Genomic DNA, 23,232 nt, shown 5'->3' on the forward strand with positions numbered 1-23,232 from the left:
GGTTAGGGATCTTCTCATTTACTGTATTCATATTTTATCGACAAAAAAATATTGCATGATCAAAGATGTTTTTGTCAAAGAAAACAAAAAGTAACAAACAATTTAAAATGGTCTTGTAAAAATATCAAGATAAAAATCTATAATAAAAAAATCCGATTAAAAAAACTTGAGAAAATATTTTAGATTAATTAAAAATGACTTTGAAAGAAATTATATATATATGATAAGAAAAATATATTGATAACATTAAATATTACACTTTATATTTCACTTTTGAATTCCTTGTTATCAGAAGCCTTTAAAATTAAAGCAGTTAACTCCTGATTTTATGATGTAAATTGAGTTCATCAAACATTGGAACGAGGTAAAGAAGACCCAAAAGAAACAACACACAATTGAGATGAGATTGACAGAAAACGTTCAACTTCTTATATTAATGTCAATGAGTAGTGCTGCATACTATAGTATATAAGCAACATACATTAAATAAATAAAAAAGGAAGAAGCCCTTAACATATACCCAAACAACTGCCAAAGTGATTCCCCTTACATTGATCATGACCCTTCATGGTGCTGCAATGGTTAACAATTCCACCTAAAGTTGAATTTCAAGAGCAGGGTGGACATGTTGAGAAACTTGTTTGTGAGGCACACTTCTGATGATGTTGATCGTGTTGGTCATGGTTATGGTATTCATGTTGATGTTGACGGTGGTGATGATGATGATGAGAGGAACTGCCATGAGCACCACCACATTTCTGAGGTGGGAACAATTTTTTTGTCTTTTCTGAGCAACAACGTTTGTGGCTATGATCTTCATGTTGATGTTGATCATGCTCATGATGATGGTGATGATGAGAGGAATTATCATGAGAGCCACCACATCCATTTTTGTGGTTATGCGGTTTAGTAGAAGATCTACAACATTTTCCTCCATGGTTGTGTCCTTTTCGCAGAAGTAACATGCTGTTAAAGATGACCAATAGGCATGTTCCAACATCAGCCACAACTGCTGCCCAAACAAGTGGATGACCACCAATGGCCAAATCAAGAATCGCAGCCTTAGTCATGATTGAAAAAACAATGTTTTCTACCACTTTCCTACTAGCTTTTCTTGCAAGCTTAATGGCTTCTGGTATCTTCATAATGTCATTGGACATAAGAATTATATTGCCCGTCTCACTTGCCAATGCAGAACCTGAAATGCCCATCGAGATTCCAATATCAGCTGCAGCCAATGCCGGCGCGTCGTTTAGGCCGTCCCCAACCATGGCTGTTGGACCTTCCTTCTTAAATTCTGAGATGATTTTCACCTTGTCCTCTGGCAAAAGTTCTGCATGAACTAACTCAAGAGAATGCCCCAGCTGTAGATGAAATCACTATTGCCATTAGTATTTAACTCAGGTTCTATGACTCCAACTTGTCCATGGGAAGTTAATACTTAATGCTAACAATAGAGTATAGAAAAATGAATTACCCAGTGACATCTTACAACATAAAAAAATAAGTTCAGTTCACTTGACCAAGCACATAAGAAGTTCAGTATGGTGACAGCTTCCTACAATTTAGCCATATTATATTCACAAAGGTTTGACCATATAAGTATAACATCACACACCTCATCCTGTACTTGCATCGCAGCAGATTGATTATCTCCAGTGAGCATAGCGGTTTTGATTCCCAATGACTTCAACTGTCCTATTGCCTCCTGAACTCTTAATCTGCAAGCATCTGAAAGAGAGAAAAATCCAATTGGGATTGCTCCCAAGTATATGTATCCCGTGGTCTTTCCTCTTTCAACTTCACCTTGTAAGATAGGAACTACAAAACAAAAATCACTATCCTCACTCAGTTGCAAGAAACAGAAGGAAAGAAATATTAATATCAAGAGAGCATAACGGTCAATTAATTGTCATTAGCTAAAACTATAAGAGATATTGAAATGAGTTACAGAAATTATATTGTAATCTCTTTCAGTAAGCAGGATTGTATTACACCCCAATGGTAAAGGCATTCACCTGTTTCAGACCCAGCTCTTGCGGCAATTCTTTTATTTCCAATGTAAATAACTCTGCCTTCAATTTTCCCACATATTCCTTCGCCAGGGAAAATTTCAAATTCTGTCACCTTTTCTGGCTCTGGTTCAACGGAGAGAGACCTTCCATAATCAACAATTGCTGCTGCCGATGGATGGCTTGACTTGCTCTCTATGCTTGACACCCTGAAAAGTTGAATGTAAACTCATTGATCTCATAATTCAACTATCTATTTAATCTACATTGGAAATAGCCATCAGAAATTTCCTAACAAGTTCATATAATATCTGCTATTATACCACAAGAAAATCTATCACTATTATTTATTCACTACTACTAGTATGCTTTACTTTTCTTTTATTTTTTTAATAAGTTTACATTTCAAAGAAAGATGGATAGAAATAGCAGTGTAAGAGGGGGAAATAAAGGCCATCCTTACCAGTAAGCCAATGTGTTGAAATCAATGTCATCTGAAAGAGATTGAAAATGTGTGACCACAAATTCACCCTTCGTTATGGTACCCGTTTTGTCAAAGGCCATGACCTTAATTTTGGCAAGTGTTTCAAGATGATCACCCCCTTTGATGAGAAGACCTGATGTGGCTGCTTTGGTGTAAGCACAAAAAGTTGCAACTGGCGTTGAAAGGATGAGTGCACATGGACATGCACTTACTAAAACAACCAGCGAAAACTGAAGCCAAAGTTTATGGTTATGTTGTTTTAGCGCAAGTGGAATCACCGCTACAAGAGCTGATATGATTACAACGCCTGAAAAAACATTACCAACAACATTTAAGGACAATGAAATTGAATGCAAGCGTGACCATAAAGTTATAGATCACATATAGCTGCGTTTCATTGTCAAAAACTGATCTTTTATCTCTTCAACATCTGACAACAACTTACTAAAGACCGTGACTATTCAAGATTAGTTTTTCAGTTCAAGAGTGATTAAAACAAATACTGTAGATTATGTATGACTAACCTGGGGTATAAAACTGGGCAAACTTGTCAATCAATCTCTGGATGTTGGTTTTGCTGTTTTGAGCTTCTTCAACAAGCTTTGCCATTTTAGCCATCACACAATCCTCAGCTAGTGCAGTAGTTTTCACACTAATATAACCTTTTTAATCAATCAAGGAAACACATTGACTTCACCAACTTGGTCTAAGAAAAAACAAAATATCAATTTTTTTTCTCCTTATATTATTTTCTCTAGCAAGCACTAATGGCACATTACATATAATGGGAACTAAGAATTTTTACCATTTAAATTGATGGTGCCAGCCCATACAGTAGAATCCTTTTGTTTTGCCACAGGGAATGATTCCCCAGTCAATTTTTTCTCATCAACTTCACAGATTCCATCTATCACAACACCATCAATGGGTATCACCTCGCCTGCTTTAACTTCTAAAACGGTGTTTATTTTCACCTCATCAGCATCCACAACCTCTCCGGTTTCAGCTATGACTGCTTTTTGAGGGGCTATGTTCATCAAAGATGACATTACTGCAGTTGCCTGAATCCAAAGGCATTGCGTTTAGAAGCTTCACAATACTTACTATGAGAATTGAAACAGAGAACCCTGCTTTTGTGTTCTATAGAGAACATCAAATGTAAGACATAGGCTCATTGATTCAGTTTTCTTCATTGCCTATATACTGATGATGGCAATAATTCTTTCAATCTTAAATCACACATTTTGCATACTTATGTGCAATCAATAAGGCAATTAGTCTTCTTTTGTATAGCCTAGATTGTTCAACGTTCTTACACTAAAGTATGACAATCATCATCCATAAGCATTTACCAAAGAAAATCAGTATCCATAAGTATATTATAATATATGGAATGTGTGTGTGTGTGTTTCAATTATCTAATAAGGCTTTGCAATAGAATCTGGGTCTACTAATTTTTTTATTAATTCAAGAATCATACGTTAATTCTTGAGCCAGTGTTAAGCATGGAAAATAAATAAATGAATGAATACCTCGATTAATTCAAGAATATGTGTGTTTGAACAGTGGCTCCCTCAATTATCTAATAAGGCTTTGGAATAGAATCTGGGTCCACTAATCATGAGGCAGTGTCAAGCAAGAAACATAAATAAATACCTTGTGGCTTGCGCTTGACTCTAGCCATTGTGCAATTGAGAAGAGGAAAACAATGGTGCCGGCTTCCAAATAATGATTCATAGAAATTGTCCCAATAACTGTCAAATAAAATAAATTATTGGAACTGTACTTTCCAAACGTATAAATGTTATAATAATATTTGATTAATAAGTAGAATTTAATTGTATAATAATTAAAAAGTACTAATATCCTCTCTTTCTCGAGCTTTATATTTTAAACAGCGAAAATATATAATATGTAATAAAAAAAACTTTTCTCATTGGACTGAGTCGGTTACATAAATCAAAGAGTTTAATTTTGTATAATTAGAAAAATAAGTCACTTATTGTAAAAGTTAACAATTTACTAACCATAATAAATTATAATTAAATAATAGCATAAAAAAATTTATACGGTCAAAACATAAACTACTTACTCTAAATCAAATAATGGTCAGAATATTTTATGATGAATCATATCATAGGCGTTTATCTGGCATTTAGGCTACCCTCCATTTGGTTTAAACTTCTGAATAATGTCCTTACTTAAGGCAAGTTAGTGAACTGTGAACCCATCTTTTCTAATTTCTTCTATAGGTGGTTTTCCAACTTTCTCTCTAGTGTTTTTATTTCTAGCTAATCATATATTTTTTCTTGTGTGCTAACTCATCCAGAGACATTTTCTCCTCTACGTTACGTTGCATTTATTCTCTTATTAACTTTCTATTGCAGGTTTATATAATTTAAAGAAATTTTAAAGTAAATTGTGTTCATTTTAGATATTAAAATAATATTATATATATTTAACATATATAACATTCTGTGTAAAAAAACATATATAACATTTATAAGTTATATTAAAGAATAAAAATACTCATATATACAAAAATACATTTACTCATCTGAATGTTAACTAATTACTACTTAATTTGGATGCCTATGGCTATACTACTTAAGAATTTCTGATCTAGATTGATACCATCACGTCTTGTATATATATAAGACGTTAGCATATATCTTCTTTCTATCTAGATTATTTCTATCATATGTTTGGTAGCTTCTAGCAAAGATATTTTGGGGGGTCAAGTTTGTCGCTTTAACGTCGCTTGAATAATTCAAGTTCTTACATGCAAGGTAAAAAATATTGGTTAAAATATGATTTTATTTCCTTTAATTTGTTAAATTCATAATTTTGATTTTATGGATTATAATTGTAATATTTAGTTTCTTTGGTGTTATAAATTGATAATTTTGCTACTCCTAATAGATCGTTAACTTAATTAATTAAGTTATTAAGTTAATTATAAATTAATCAAAATTATTAATCATTAAAAATTTATTAATCTTAATTTTTTATGATTATGATTAATAGCCTTTTATTAAAGTTTTTAATAATTAATGATTTTTATTTATTTATAATTAATTTAATATTTTTAATAATCATAATTATTAGTTAATAATCTACGGGGAACCAAAATCATAAATTTATAAAATTAGAGGATGAAATATTACAATTAAAAATAAAAAAACCAAAATCATAAATTTAAAAAATTAAGAAAACCCAAATTGCAATTCAGCCAAAAAATATATTATGCTGTGTGAATTATACTGCTAAGGAGGGTTTCATCAAACTTAATTTTGGGATGGCATGTCAGTTTTATGAGCCAACGGTAATGTTTGTTACTTTGTTTGTTGCATGGCAGATTTTCAGCATGTTTGGATGCGCTTCATCAAACATTAGCGATAAAATTAATTTTAAATGAAGTTGATTTTACATAATTGATTATTGTAGAATTAATTTTAGAAAAAATAAAATTTATTCCTATTTATTTAAAGTCTACCATGCATGATTTTCTTGCAATATAATTAATTCTACTATAATTTTAAAAATAATTTAAATATGTAAAATTTGGTCAAGATTAACTCATCGTCTTATCATAATTTATCATAATTTTAGAGATTTATCCAAACACACTAATTTGGGACTATTTTTCAGGTCTTAACTGAAGCTAATATATAGTTTCAGCTTCCGTAATACACTGCGTCATAAATGCACTTTTCAAACACAACTTTATATATGACAAATTATGTGTAGTTTTATTTAATTTTAAGGATTTATTGTTTATCACTTTGCAAGACAAGAATATATGAAGTTATTAAAGTTGAAAAACTTGAAAAATAGAATCATACATGTGTTACAAGGATATGAGAATTTCTCATGTGATTATCTTAAGTGAAAAAAGACATAAATATTTATATAAATATATAAATATTTTATACAAGACAGAATCTGTGTGTCCCTATTTTGGAGTTTTGTTCTGTCGAGTTGATTTGGGAGTTTGAGTTTAATGAGAAGCAAGCGTATTTTTCAAGAATTATTGTGAAATCATTTCTCTGTTTCAAGAATCCGTTGGATCTTGTACGGTTGTTTTTAAATTTTAGTTAAATGTAAAATTAAATAAGAAAATTTAATTCAAATAGAAGTTTAAAAGTATAATTAAGTTATAAACAAAATTTTTAAATTTAAAAAAAAAAATAAGGGTGCGTGTTACTTTAAAGGAAGGTGTCCTGAAAATTTTAACCACTCCCAAGGTTTTTTAGTTTATATAATAAATAATAAAGGGAAAGAATATACAGATTTGAATGTCCTTTTCTATTTCTTTTTTAAGAATTTTTTATATTTAAATTATATTAAAAAAAGATAAAATAAGAAGATTTTGAAAATGCATTTAATACTTTTTAAAAGTTAAAGGGTAAAAAAATAAAATAAAAATATGGCAGAAGTGGTTTTTTCAAAAAGTTTATCTGAAGACATCATAAATCATTATAAAAATTATGAGTTCTATTTGAAGAAAATATTCCAAAGTGATTATTTTTGTTAATATATGATCCAAATTAAATTGTGTTATAGTTAATCTAGCATCTCAACCATTTTTTTTCAAGTTCATCCACACTGGAAGTTTCTCATTTGAATGTGAAGAAAATTAAATAATTCAATTGTGAATTAAGCAGCTAGCAGTCCAACTTAATATTCCACAAACTGAAAGTGTAGGGGGAAAAACACCCATTCCGTTTTAATGTTATATAAATGTTCTCAATTCAAATTTATGAAGAAGAAAACAAGAAGGGCACAGGAAAATAGGGATAACTTTTTATTGATAGTAATTGTAGAATTGTTCAACTACTTTCTCAATCCACCATGTACTTACGTTACGTACTACCAAAGACATCAAGTAATAATTGCCGTATAGTGTAAGGACCAAAAATAAATATTAAAAAAGCATAGTGGTGGAGTGTAGATAATACGTATAAAGTCATAGATTAAATGAAATTAAATTACCTGCAATGAGCATAAGAATGTTGATGTCCAGCCTAAGGTTCCGAATGGAGACAATGGCCTTTAAGATGAGAGGATAGACAGCAACAGCAACTGCTCCTAGTGCCAAATATTTCAAGGGATGGAACACAAATTTGAGGAGAGAAAGCAAAAGTAACACTCCAGAGGCAATTGAGTAAGGGCTTGGCCATCTCTTTTGGTGCTTTTCGTCCCCATACACTCTGATATTTGCTTCTAGCCTTGCTTCATTCAGTGCCTTAACTGTCATCACATGCCCATTATTTGTTTCGGCCTTATTATGTCAGATAGTTTTGTTTTCCCTATAAAAAGCTAAAGGTGATGGCCATATACAGCAAGAGGATATAAACAGCGTAACTTTACTCACAGTGCACAAATGCTACAGATACGACTCCTTTTTCCACAAGGTAAAATATGTATAACTAATTAACTGCCGACGTTACAGTTACACTCCTTAATCTATACTATAGCAGTACCTATAAATTGTAGTGTATATTAATATAATATAATGTTCGGATGAGCTTATAAAGGTGTAAATATATTCTAAAATTTAAATGACAAAAAGATTATATCGGATGCTCTTAATATTTATTGTATTTTTTTATTTTAGAATAATATGTATTGACACATGAATAATTAGTATTCGTTCATTAATATCAATTAGCCCTATATGTAAATGTATCTCCTTTTAGGAAAATTAAGTAATAAATGAATAAAGAATATCAATTTTATGTTTATTTCCTAGTTTTGATAGAATGACAAAGTAGTTTTAGAATAGTTATCTTGTGTCCATCATGTAATTTCAAATTTATATACTACATGATAATGTAAAAAAAGTAAGAATAATAATTGTTGAATTTTCATTATTTAGATTTTGAAGTAATTAATGTTACATGCTTAATTTTTAATAATATAAGACATTAAAGTGAGTTAAAAGAAATAATTTATTTGAATAATAAATAAAAATCACCTTTAAAATGTAAATGCATATATGTTATTAATAAATTTGTGAGCCTCTGTCCTTAAAATCAATTTTGCTCGCTAGTGAATTAATCTTATGAACCCAAAATCTAAAACATGCATACAAAGTTTGCAAATCTATTTCGCTCAATGCAAACATGATATTTCATGAAGGGATACGGAAATACGCAAGATCATCAGCAAAAGCAAGTCTCTTGTCTTGTGTGTGCTTGATTTTGGCACAGTCAAATGGGCGTTTCTCAACTTAATGAGGAAAAATATTTTTGTAACTTATTCAGACAACTGTTAATGTGTTTGTGTCTGACTTCTCTTAAAGGCAACAACGTAAAAACAACTCTTTTCTTACTTTGTAATTTTTACATGAAAAAATATATTTTTCTCATTCAACATGATTCTAACGTGTTCCCAAATGTGAAACTAATTATTTCTCGTAACTAGTAAAGAACCAAAAACTCGTTTTCATAATTAATAACTCATACAAACATAGAACAGAATATTTTACCCGCAATTCGATAAACCATTACAAAAAAGTTAGGCAGTCCTATAATGGAACCTTTCTCTTTAAGCATGCCACTCCACCGTGGAATGGTCCAATCAATGAAGGTTAAAAATACATTGGCCCAATTCCCTTCTCTCCCGCATGCCATCAAACACAAGTGCATGTGTGCCACGTCGGATATATATGGCAATTCTTTTAACACATTTTATTATTAATTAAAAATACATTAAATTAAACAAAAAATGAAGAGTGAGATTCATAAAAAAAAAAAAAAAATAACCAATTACAAAGTTTTGTTGAAAGACGTGTTGCTGATACTTCTATGCATATAGAATATAGAATAGAATAACAAAAAAGATTATCAAAATGAAATCAGGATGAAGTGATTTGAGAGAAGAATTTTTACCAATTTGAAGTTGCGAAATCACAAGAGTGTCATGGACAACAATGACGGTTCGTGATGGAACGATGACTGAAACCTCTTTGATTCCTTGGAGAGGTCTCAAGATGTTTTCAATTAACGGAACTTCCGAAGAACAGCACAAACCCAAGACATCAAAGTAGCTCTTCCGCATAGCTTTCTCTGCCTTGTCCATGATGATCAGTGAAATTTCAAAGCTTTGATTTTTATCTGAATCCCTTCCACCCCACAACAACAATCGATCACTACCCCAAATGAAACAAACTCCTTTTGGATTGATCAATTACCAAATTATGAAAAGGAAAAAAGTATTATTATTATTATGTGAAAAAAGAGAAAAGAGCTGAATCAGAGAACAAAGAAAAAAGAGAGGGGCCAGTAGTTAGAACAAGAAGTGCCCGTTACTTATAGTAAAATTAAACCGTTAAATAAGGAAAAGCATGCAGCATGTGAGACTTGTTAAGAAAAAGCATGGTCCAACATAGGAAGAGAAGCGGTTAAGACTAAGAGAAAAAGAAAAACAACTTCTTCTAACAACAGAGATAAGGAATTTGGTGGTGATGATGCCGATGGTGGGAAGCGGTGCAAGAGAGCTTAAGTAGGCAACTTCTCGGTGGGGCATAAAAGGGGAAAAAAAATAAAAGATGCCCTAAATCAAAGGACAAGGACAGGGACACACAAATTTTACTTGGACAAAACAATGTTTAAATACATTTTTAGACTTTTAATATACTTTTATTATTATTATTATTATTATTATTATTATTATTATTATTATTATTATTATTATTATTATTATTATTATTATTATTATTATTATTTTGATTGTATTTTTATAGATTATTTTGATTGTTATAAAATATAGTTTTTAAAATAATTTTTTTCTTTTTTTTAGTTTTGGTCCTTATTGTTTAATTTTAGTCCTTGTGATATATTTAGTTTTTGTTTTTGTTCGTGTAATATGCAAATTGTTTGATTTTAGTCTTTATTAAATATTTTCTAAAAGAATTAATTTAAAATGAATAAAATATTATAAGACTACAAGAAAAAAAATACTATCAGGACTACGAGTAAAACAAAATAACAAGAACTAAATAAAAAATACAAAGAATATTTTGAAAAATAAATAATTTTGCAAGCATCAAAATAAATAAAAAAACCTATTAAAGAAAATAAAAATATTGAAGAATTATGCACGAAATACTCTGCCGAACTTCAATTATTTTTCGCTATGCGAGATTTTTTTTTGTTTTTTTTGTTTAGAGGGGTGACTTCCTTGTGTGGGATGAGACAAGGGTATGTCGTGGAGAATCAACAAGATTAATGGAATCCACCTATTAATCCACATTTTCTTAGCTTTTTTTTTTTTTTTTTACCTAAAATGGGTTTTTTTTTTTATATTTTCACATGGGTTAGTTTTGAATTAACTATCAAGTTAAATCATAATAGATATTACTACTTTTTCTGAATTGAAAGTCATAATACTTATTATGATTTTTTTAAAAGAAAATAGTAAATGATTCAATATAATTTTTTTGATAATTTTAAAATCGTAATATTTATTTTTTTGCTATTACGACTTTAAAATCGCAAAAAGTTTTATTTCAACTTCAAAGTCGTAATACATTTTTCTAAAATAAAAGTTTTTAATTTTTTTATGATAATTTTTTTTTGTCTTCACTTTTTTTAAAATTGTAAGAAAAAATATTTATTTAATTATTAAATAAATAATTTTAATTTTATTTGTTATTAGTTTTATTTAATATGTTATATATTTTTTTAATATTTTATTATTCAAAATATATTATATCTTTTTAATATTATTTTATTTAAATAGTTTTTTATTTAAAATTTAAATAATCTATTAATAAAAATAGATACTAAAATTAGAAGGAGATACAAAAATACTTTAATTTAAAAATCGAAGACATTTATATGAAAATTATATGTTTTTTAAATTAATAATGAGATTATGTCCCACCATGAGTTATTTTACATATGTGACAACATCTCTCATCTTGTTGGACTAGATTTACATGTGTTTCTTATCTTCTTGTTTTACAACCTCTAAATCCTCTTGTTTTAGGATGATCGATGTAATCGTAGGTTGTTGTCGAAAAACATGATCATTATCATTGTCATCATCATCATCATTGACGTTTATTGTTGTTATCATCATCATGATCCATATCACGCAACATTAATAATGATTAACGATAATAAGAGCTCAATGATGATAGATTATATGCAAATGGTAGAGTATTGAAAGTGATGTCAAATTTCTGTAAGGGTTCATAAAAAAATATTTGAGGTAGAAAGAACTTGAAATGAATACTGAGGCATATATGATGAGAACCATAATTAAAAACTTTGTTTACATACTTGAGAATTGAGACGCATATCTAGAGCACCGCTGATTGATGTTATGTTTTTGATGCAGATGTTGGGGTATATATCTAGAAACATACCAGATATATGTCCAGTATACGATTGATGTTGGTGATGATCAGGATAACACTGTGAATTAAGATTTATAAAGTTAAAAATAATAATAAATAATAATATGAATAATTTTTTAAAATTATAAATTAAACTTACAACCTCATTAGATAATGTATTATATTACTTTTAATTTAACAACTACTTTTATTATTAAAAGATTAACCAAATTTTAAATAAACCAAAATATTTAAATAAAACATTATTAAAAAATATATAACATATTAAATAAAAACATAAAAAATATACAACATATTAAATAAAACTAATAATAATTAAAATTGAAATTATTTATTTAATAATTAAAGAAATATTTTTTTACAATTTTAAAATATTTTACAACAAAACAAAATAAAAAAAGTTTCTAAAAAAATTAATTTTTATTAAAAAAGTATTACAACTTTGAAGTCGTACTATAAAAAAAATTACAATATAAAAAAAGATTATGATTTTGAAGTCATAAAAAAAATTATACTGAAATTATAAAATTATTTATGAATTCAATTAAAAAAATTAAAGTAATAACAAGTGTTATAACTTCTAACTCAAAAGTTATAACACCTTCTATTATTTACCCTTAATTAATTCATAATCCATCCCATATGAAAAATAAAAAAAATACTCCTTTTAGATATAAAAAAAAAGCCCATTTTCTTGTTATTTTTAGGACAATGGGTTTAAAACATTCAAACTAAAACAAAACAAATTAAAGCATAATCTTTCTTTGATTTACTCCGCGAGGTCCATTCACATGGGACCTGAAAGATTGTTTTACAATGAGCAGAAACTATAAATAATTTTAGTTTTATTGCTGTAGCTGTGCATTTCCTAAAGGAGAAACTAGAAAGAAGGAAATAAGTAGTTTTGAATTGTATATTATTTCAGTAAATCTTTATTAACTCATATTATGATGGTATAATTTTTTCGTTAATAGAAAAAAATTGAATTATATGTATAATTAATTACAGATGAATAAAAATTATAATCAAAGCTTCCATATTCGTGCAGACACATCAGAAAAAATACTATTCGTGCTAAAACTTTATTAAATGTATCCACAGAAGAGTCGGCGACGGACTCAGGAAACCATCAAGGGTTTTTTTTTTATACTTAAATTATTTAAATATCCATCTAGTAACAAATAAATAATTAATAAACAATGACTTGTATAAATTATTTAATGATTTTACACATAATTAATTATAACATATATTATTAGATTTATTAATTAATATATATTTCTTCTATTTTTATTTATAAGACTCAAATTTAAAATGATGTTTGTTTTTTTATAACACTTAATTTATAATATTTTTTGTATTAATTATTTTAAACTAAAAAATATCTTTTATTCAAAGAAGAAAGAGAAAACATTGACAAAACATTAGAAGAAAAATAAATATTAATAATAAAGATAGTTTTGAAAAAAGTTATAAATTTAAAATAAATTTATTATTATCAATTAAATTAATCATTTTATTTTTCTTTAATTTTGATAGATTAGATAATTGAGTTTTATATATAAAAATAAAAGGAGTATTTTTTATTGATTAAATTATAATTTTGGACCCTCTAAATTTTAACTGTAATATTAAGTCTCTTTAGTCTTATAAATTGATAGTTTTGATCCTCCTAATGAATTATTAACAAATAATTTGAATTAATTGACTTATTAAGTTAATTATAAATTAATCAAATTATTATTTGTTAATTTTAATTTTCTCTAACACTTCATTCCTTTTCTTCTTCACAAACACTTCTTTTACCTCCAATATGACATGCGACTCCACCAATAATAACATCACATTAGTATTATAATCTTTCATTACAATTTTTAGTGATTAATAATTTTTATTTAATTTATAATTATTTTAATATCTCTAACAATCACAATTATTAGTTAATAATCTATGATAAGAATCAAAATCGTAAATTTATAAAATTAGAAGAATCAAATATTATAATTAAATTTTAAGGAGATCAAAATCATGAATTTAAGAAATTAAGAAGACTAAAATTATAATTTAACCTATTTTATTTACTTTTTTTAAATATATATATATATATATATATATATATATATATATATATATATATATATATATTATAGTTACAAAGAGATTAAAAAAAAAACCGTAAACTGACCTACAAAGACAATCACCAAAAATTAAGTTTCATGAGGAAAGCAAATCCCAAAAATATATCTGTTATTAGCTAACCAAACATGTATATCATAATTTGCAAAATTTACAGTGATTTAATAAACTGGAACGACAGCTCAACTACCATGCATCATAATCGTCATCAAGTATCTCATTGACAATGACATTGGATTGTGGATATACAGACAAGTTCAATTTCTGTAAAGTATAATCAAACAATGTCATGAAAAGTTGAAGCCACTGCACAACATAAAACAGGAATGAACAAAAGCAAGATTCAATAGCACAATGTCAATTTAAGACACACCTAACAAATTCAGAATGACTTTGTGAATTTAATTGAGGAAGAACATGTAACAAAGATATTGCAGATAGCAAAATAATGAGCATGTGTCACATAAACAATAGAACAAAAAAATAAGAATCTTGTTTGGTGGTGGCATGATGATGATGGTACGGTGGTGACAAAAAAGAAACGACCCACGCGGTTATTATGAATTCTTAAAAAAAATTGATCCGTGGTTCAGGCATACGGCAGACCAACGGATTCATGGACTTGAAGTCAATTTGTTCACTCCTATAGAATATAGGGATATATAGATGCCACTTTAACAACCGAGCGTAACACATCAAAATCTCACTATCATTTTTTTTGTGAGAAAAACTTTTTTTATTGACACTATTATAACTTCTTGTTTTTTGTTGATAAAACACACTATCATAACTTAATGTAGTTAGGGACAAATTTCGAGAACAGACAAGGGAAGAGTCATCACTTCTTTTTTTTTTTGCATGTATGCACTGTACATAAATTTTAACTTTAGATGACATTTAAAGATATAAATTAAAAAAATATAAAATAAAATTGATAATTAATTAAAATCGTTGTCAAATGGTATTCTGTGTTATATTATCATTGCCAAATATTATAACACAAAATAGTTAAAAAGAATATAGATGGATTCTTAATTGAATGCAAAAAAGAAAAAAGAAAATTTAAGAATGTAGTTAAGCCTTTTTCCCCCCTTATTAGTTGAAGTTTCATATTATTTTTTTGGGTGAAGAGTTGAAGTTCCAATTGATAGCAACATTTCTTACCTCAGTTTTTCTTCAGCTTCATCTCGGATCGACATTCTTGGCATCTACGGAATCCAAAACCATCCGTGACCATCAGCCATCAAGAAAACAGCGTAGCAGCCATTGCAACCAAAATGTTGCGTGTAAAAGTTCGTGCCTAAGTGCTTGTGGGGGAAGAACTCAATGCTTTTAAGTAAAAAAAAAAAAAACTTCAAATTCAGACGGATAAAAAAAGAATCGTAAGAATTATATGTATACCTTTGACGAAATAACGGTTGATCACATCTAAGGGTTAGGCTTTGGCTCGAACTCCACAAAGCAATGCTGTAAAATATTTTATTTCTTTTTTTTTTATATAGTTTTCACTTTTCATTTTGGAGATTATTGTATTCTTTTTTCTTATGCAAAACATACGAGATTCATTTTCAATCAAATAACTTTATTAATCTTCCATTTACATTGATTATATTATAATTATTTTCAGAATTAAAACCTACTGTATTTACTAACCTTTGGAGGTGGAGTAAGTTTATGAACAATAATATAATAGATTAATTAATAACACGTATCTCAAGTTTTGAGACACACCAACAAATACTCACCTTTTCCTATTACAATTTTTTTTTTTTATGTTGTCTTTGCTTTTCTCCTTTTCTCTTTGTTTTTTAAACATTGTTTGTGAGGCTTCAATGTGCTTATGATACTTATTAGATGTTCTTTTATTACAAATATTCACGTTGAAATATTTGGAGAAAAAATATGCTCGACTAAAATTTAAGAGTTGTAAGAATTCAAAATTAGATTAATTGTCCACAACGTTGACAGCAATGGAAAAAAATCTTCGCTATTTATTTTAGTAAAATAAATTAAATTATAACATATAATGATTTTAGAGAAGAAAAATATAATTTAATTTTAAAATAACAATACATAGTTATATAAAATTATCAATAATTCACCATCTTTCTTTCTTTTTTATTATATATATATATATATATATATATATATATATATATATATATATATATATATATATATATACACGTCGTCTCATACAATCGAATATATATACATCTCGATCTATTTGCTGTCACTGTCCACATATATATGGCCTTTTGGTTTCTAAAATTAATTTGTAAAGCTTGGTCTAAGGAAAAAATCATTCCTGCTCAAATTGGAGATATACAACTATATATTGCAAATTTAATTTTAAATTGATTGATGACCTGCTTTAATTAATTTTATAAAAGTAGTTCCCATTTCCAACTTAATTATATTGATAAATGACCAAACATTGCAACTTAACTCGGGGTAGAACAATTTCAAGATTTAGCTAATCCTTTGAGCACTGACGTCTGCATAATTAGCTTTTTATATAATTATGATTTAAATCTGCATTTGATTCTTTAAATCTAAGTCACCTCTGTGGGTGGGTTGCTGAATTTTTAACCTCTGCATTGAAGCATCTCGTTCCAACTATTTTTCATCTTGTACATAACTTTGGTTTCCAATTATAAAGTTTGACTTTGTTTATATATAAAAAAAGGTCATTTTTTCTCCCTAAATTTATTTATTTTTTCAATTTAAAAAAATGTTCTTTCTGGTCTCTGTAATGAAAAAAATTACTACAAATTTATATTCGAACCACCAAAAATCAGTCTGGAAGAACAAAAAAGAACTTTTTTGAAATTGATGGACTACAAAATAAATTTAAATTTAGGAGAAAAAAACAAAAATGACCCAAATTTAAGATGTTAAAAACATTTAAATCTATAATTATCATCAGATTGATAAATAAAATAGACTTTATTTTTATTTAAGTTATATTAATTAATAAAAAATTATGCTAAGCATGACTTCACTTGTTTTCTCAATAGAATAACATCTTGCCAACCTGTAATTGGTTGTATGTCATATAACTAATGGCTTAAAAATCTTAAAGTCATGTTGTTTCGAGAATATTTAGGAATTGAATATGGTTTTTTCTTTTCATATACATTTTCATATTTTCTTGTGCAAGTCGAAAAGTTGAAATATGAATAAAGGGTAAAGTTGAAATATGAATAAAGGGTTGTAGCTAGGCATGACAATGTGAATGAGATTGAATTAATTGCCTTATGAATCATATGAAAATTAAGTATTTTAGACAAATATCAAAAAAAGAAAATTATGAATTGAATCTTATAAAAAAATAAAAAAATGTCATTTTTATTTTAGATCTTATAAAAAAAAAATGGAGATAGTGCAATATATTTATAAAATTTTATATTAATTTGAAATTATGCAATAATTAATTTATATACTTATACTTTTAAAATATGTATAAATGGAAACTACTGAATATTATAATTGTATTTTTATAAATTTCATTAACATAAATAATGAAAGTATCAATAACTATAAATTAATAGTTAGATTGATAAAAAAATATGTTTATATAAAAATATTAAACAAATGTAAGAATCTTAAATAAAGAGAGGCTTGCATTTGCTTCCCGAAAATTGTGAGGAAAATTCGCATGCAATATTTTTTTCTTCTTAAAGATGGACGCTCCAAATATATCATTTTCTAAGATAATGTATATTGGTCACGGAAAAAAAATAATGGAAGGAGAAATACTTATTAGTTCACAAAAGCAGAGTTGTAACTTGTGCATGGTTGTCTTTTGTCGGGAAATGACCTTCCCATTCCCCTCTTCGATCTCCATTGTCTCGTCGTCGGGGCACCGCCATGGCCGCCGCAGCGTTCAACGACGTCGACGACAGCGTGAACAGCCACACTCACAAGAACCCCTTCGTCTCGCTATGGGTGTTCCTCTCCAGCATCGATATCACCTTCATGATGATGATAATAATTTGGCCAGGAGACTTGACCAAACCGGTAACCGCGTGACTGTATCCTACCCTTGATATTTTTAAAAACCAAAAATCATCACCAAATTAAAAAAATTATTTAATTCATTAACGTACGCTACAAAATAATTTCACTTTGGCACCTTACACTCCGTCACATTTTTGTTCTTTAAGAAAAATTCTCATCCATTCCGAAATATAATACAAAAATGTATCACTTCACTAAAAACATAAGATGTACTAAATTGTCAAAAACATTACTCTTATAATAATACTTTTCCCATTGGAACTCCTTTTATAGATTAAGTCCTAACGATAATAGATGCTTTCATGATTGCAGAAAACTGGATATAGCGGACTTGGGTTAGCCATCCACTATCTTATTCTTTGAAATGTCATAGCATATGTTGAGTGGACGTCTTCCCTCATTTCAATTATGTATATCTTGTAAGCTGTTAGATTCATCATAACCGTATGTTAAACAAATAATTTTCTATCTAGAAACGTTGTCGTTATTTGTATGATTAATAAATTACGTTGTGAAATGTATGCATTATTATTATATGACTCACCTGCACATATTTTTTGGTAAACTGATGAGACATTGCTTTATTAACAAAATCTAATTAAATAAATACATGCAGGAACTGATAGAATTATTATGAGGCGTTTGATTGGAAAAATTATTACATAACTTAGAATCAGCACGTGATCATAGTTTCAACTAATTTATATGTACGATCGAACTTTTCAGTTTACAAAAAATAACTAACACAACTTAATTATACATTTATATGTTAGATAAAGATTAATCAAAGATCATGATAGTCTAAAATAATAATTTCTCGTTTGCCTGATAATTTTTATAAAAGGATGATGGAAAAGAACTTATATAAAATTTATTCAATCTGATAACAACAACTGCCTAAGCTAAAAGATGATAAGTGTTGTTAGCTTTAAAATTCAGATAACTTATTATATAAAAGATAAGTTGAGTTTCTTATGGTCTCTTAAAATCGAACATAGCATAACATATATGTTTTCTACTGTATTTGAATTCTATTTGCTCCCCTGCCTGCACGAAGGAAACAACCTGACTTCGTATACTCACCTTGCCAAACACAACGCACGCGTTATCTAGGGCAAATCTGTCTTCCTATAAAAAAAACTGCAAGTTATTAGTGGAGCTTTGTTTCGACAATATAATGATTAAGGGTGCATGCAGCTTGTTAAAGGAAGAAAGAGAAAAAGAGAGAATAATATTATTTGTAGCCAAAGTTGCAAGATCATGTAATACAATGCTCAGATAATCATAATGAATTGAAGATAATATATTTAATTTCATGTCTGAAATTGATTTCTTTTTTGGGTATGATAATCATAACAAAGTTTGAATCTATAATTTCATTTAAATAATTCAAATCTCTCTCCGTATTAATCAAATGAGAAGTATATAAAACAAATATTATTGGCATTCCCCGGGTATTTTGTGAATAATACGAACTAGAGATCGAGGGGATCGGAAGAGCAACTAGGCCCGGATTATCCGACAACACTTCAACCATTGGGACCGAGGAAGGAATTTAGAGAGAATATTCCTTGAAAGTTTGGTTATGAAACTGCACATGCATAAATAAAATTGTTGTTGATCATATATTTCAATTTAATAAAACTGGAGTTTTTGTATTCAAGATCTTTTTTCTTGTATTTTCTTGAAACGTGTACTAATTACTTTTAAATTCTTCCTCTTACTTTAAAATTTTTCTTTCTCTCTTAATCTATCATTTGCTTTGCTACCACAGTAGCTAGCTACCTTCAATCAACTGTTGTTGATTTCTATTATAGTTGTTCATTTCAAATTTCAAATTGTTTTTTTATAGTGAGAGTTATTACTATTTTTCCTCAGATTTCAATTATTTTTTTATCTGTTTATTAAATGATATGATCTGACGATATTTATGGTGAATTTAATGGGATTATTTCAGGATCTTTAAATAATAAATGAATGAGATTTGATGGTCAATGAGTTCTCAGTTTCAAGACTAAGACAGTCTCTTACAACACATGATTTGCTGTTGTTTGAAACCGAAATATCTTTCTTTCTAGCTAGTTTATTTTTCTTGTAATTTATGTTTAATATTTCAAATTTATTCTATTTTTTCACCATTTGTTACAAATAAAATGCATTTAAATATATAATTTCTAAACCATCATTCATCAACAAAGCTTAATCCAATTGATAGATAATTTCTAAGGTCTCTTAAGCATGTCAATCAAAATGTATGCATGGATGTAAAATGATTATTTTAGAAAATATATCATTTAAATATACAAACATTTATACTATGCACAAAATACTAGTAGTAGTAGTAGTATTTAACATGTCGTGAAGATCATACCAACTAACGAAAGGTAGAAAATGGTGGCTTTGTTAAAAGGTTACGACATTAAAATTAGTATTACGAATCTTGAAAGGCACTATAAGTATTTGGATAGTGGGCAATAAGATAATTGTTCAACATCACGTAGTGCACAAATGTCACCAATCCACCACCCCTTTAGTGGCTTTGGAAAAATATGAAAATGGTTGGGGTAACATAATATGGTCAATATGTCAAGATCAAATTCACGAGTTGCTCTATTCTAAACTCAACTTACTGTGCACTTTTTTATGTGTGAGAAAGGGAGTGGTGACTAAGATGGTGGTGTTCATATCAGTGTGTGAGATTGGAGATACAACAGTCCAATAAAATTGATGTGTAGGACGAGGCACGTCACATAATATGGTGCATTTTGCTGAATATTCTCATACGTGATCGATATAATTTGTTGGACTATCAATAATGCTCCCTGTTTTTATTTTTTTTATTTTATTTTCAACGAAACAGTACTTTTGACTTCACAATCATTATCTTCGAATAAAATATGTAAATTACAGATCGAAAGCCAAAGGATTAGGAGAGAGTGGTTGATTGGATCTTTCCTTCCTAAACTGCCAAAGTGAATTTAAAACATAGAAAATAAAATAATAAATAACAAATTATTTATTCATGCCTGCTGTACTTACATGGGTAATGTGTTGAGTAAATTAACATATTTTTTTGCCCAACATGAAGTAGACGACTCTTGATTTTTGGGGAGTGTGGACTGTTGTCTAAAAGCTGTATCATTTCTTCTTTTTACTTTGAATGTCAATGTCAATTTGCATTTTTTGAAAAAATTTTGAGATGAACATGTAAATATAAATAAATAAAAATTGAAGATCATCATTATATTGAGAAATTCACGAATATTTTAATTAAAATTAAGCAGGGTCGATCACTTGATCCTCACATTTTATTGGTCGAGAGCTAAATGATAAATATAAGTTCTTTATATTTTATTAAACAAATTTCAAATGAAATAAACACATAATTTTATCAAAAAATAAAAACCCTTATATATACATATTTAAAAATCTTTATTTATCTTTTGTTCTCGATCCAAAAAATATTAGGATTGGTTCTGTTTTTTTTTTTTTCAGAAGAGTCAAAACTGACACCTTATTTATTAAAATCAAATTTAATTTCACTCGCATATTGACAATATGTCGGTGCATGCATTTCTATTTTCTAATATCATTCGTATAACTTAATACATATTAAATAATCATGGTACTTTATAATCTCGAGATTGGGGTGTTGGTGATACAGCCCACTGAGCCCAGTGAAGGATAGAAAAGTTGTGCTGGACCACATGTAGAGCGGCCCGTATTCTATGAAGGATTTTGTTGGGATAGATGACACTTATCCAGAACAAAAATGGTAAAAAAAATAAAATCTAAAATATTTTAATTATTTTTCATCGTCTAGTTCATAAAATTTTAAAGGTAAGGAAAACAGTAAAATTGATTTCACTATTTTCATAATCATACTCAGAGATATAATTAAAAATTAAAAATGAAAATAAAAACGGGGATCAGATCAATATTAGCCTATGCATGAGTCATGAGCCATGACTCGTTTTTCTTTTATCACTGCAGCCATGACCCATATCAATATGACATGAGTTATAAACAAAGAAAATAAAAAAGATGAGGATTGTAATCATAAGAAAATAACAAGATAAGGATTGTGAATTTGTGATCATGTTCGTGTGGGATCGAACCGTGTGTGACGTTATATGGAATCTTTGTCCTTGTGCTGTTGCATTGACCAACAATCATAGATGAATAGAAAGAAGCTAAGTACAATAGGCTATAATATTGCAACCTTACCTAGTACTACCTCTGTTTTTATGTTAAGAAATAAAAGATAATATTTTTATATTTTAATTATAAGAAATATAGGATTATTTTATTATTAAATTTCTTTTTTACTCTTAATAATATACTTATTTTTTTCATAAAAATAATATATTTATTGAGTTATCAACAAAACAAATTAAACTTATTGGTTAAAAATTTATCTTTTGAAAAATAATTATGAATAATCTTAGAATAAAACTAAAAGTTATGAAAAATTAACTGATCTAGTTTTTTTATTAATCTTAATGAATTAAATAATTATTTTTTATTATATATAGGAGCAGAAGAAGTAGGATTATATGTTTGTCAATTATGAACAATGCAGAGAAAAGTGAAGACAGTCGCGTAGCATGCATGCAGCCTTGATTTGAAAAGCAAATTGGACTTTCATCTAAAAGGGTTAGAATTTGAGACGGTGATTGAAACATGGAAGGCAGAAAGAAGAAAATTTTGGCGTGATATTGAACCTATTAAAGGAGTCAACAAAAACACTGCTTAAATTTATAAAATCTATGTAGTGTAAAATTCTATGTAATTATATTAGGGAGTATTTGATAATTTTCTTTTAAGTTGTACTTCTGTACTCACAGTAATGACATCACGGTTTTGAATAATTTAGGAATCAAATTATTATTAATTAAACCTCTTTTGATACATCAAATGACAAATCCATGAGCATTTATTTTCATAAAATAAAAATTAATGAGCATTTACTCCCGGCCTCGCAGGGCCGTTACAGGGGAGCCGTCCAGTGGGTCCTTTGAAAGTTTGAGTTACTAATGCCCACTAACCTTTTTGCTTTACTATTTTTTTTTTTTTTTAAATTTAATCACAAACATAGTCGTGAACTGGAACCGAAAGTATTAATTGAGCCAGTGAATTGCTAAGTTAAATTTCATATTATACTTCCATAGTTAATTATAACATTTTTTAACTAATTTAAATTTCTT

The 23,232-nt window shown here is 28.0% G+C and overlaps 1 protein-coding gene across 7 annotated transcripts; it reads right to left on the bottom strand.

Moving 5' to 3' along the window:
* Positions 1-406: 406 nt before the first annotated feature.
* On the bottom strand, positions 407-15,495 carry LOC114392361 (putative inactive cadmium/zinc-transporting ATPase HMA3). 7 transcript variants are annotated; one of them, XM_028353471.1, is made up of 12 exons: positions 15,404-15,495; positions 15,167-15,331; positions 11,790-11,924; positions 9,393-9,674; positions 7,492-7,749; positions 4,153-4,250; positions 3,302-3,557; positions 3,021-3,158; positions 2,476-2,803; positions 2,019-2,221; positions 1,619-1,821; positions 407-1,364 (listed from the first exon to the last, which is right to left on the bottom strand). In XM_028353471.1, the coding sequence occupies exons 4-12, from the start codon at positions 9,580-9,582 to the stop codon at positions 609-611; spliced, it is 2,430 nt and encodes an 809-aa protein (XP_028209272.1). In that variant the 5' UTR covers positions 9,583-9,674; positions 11,790-11,924; positions 15,167-15,331; positions 15,404-15,495; the 3' UTR covers positions 407-608. The 7 variants fall into 7 exon arrangements, with proteins under 7 accessions (XP_028209272.1, XP_028209274.1, XP_028209273.1 ...); XM_028353473.1 differs by lacking the exon at positions 15,404-15,495 and having other exon boundaries at positions 9,393-9,617; positions 15,167-15,381; XM_028353472.1 differs by lacking the exon at positions 15,404-15,495 and having other exon boundaries at positions 9,393-9,625; positions 15,167-15,381.
* Positions 15,496-23,232: the final 7,737 nt, after the last annotated feature.

This window comes from Glycine soja, chromosome 17, assembly GCF_004193775.1.
Source record: "Glycine soja cultivar W05 chromosome 17, ASM419377v2, whole genome shotgun sequence".
In the NCBI taxonomy this organism is placed as follows: Eukaryota; Viridiplantae; Streptophyta; class Magnoliopsida; order Fabales; family Fabaceae; genus Glycine; species Glycine soja.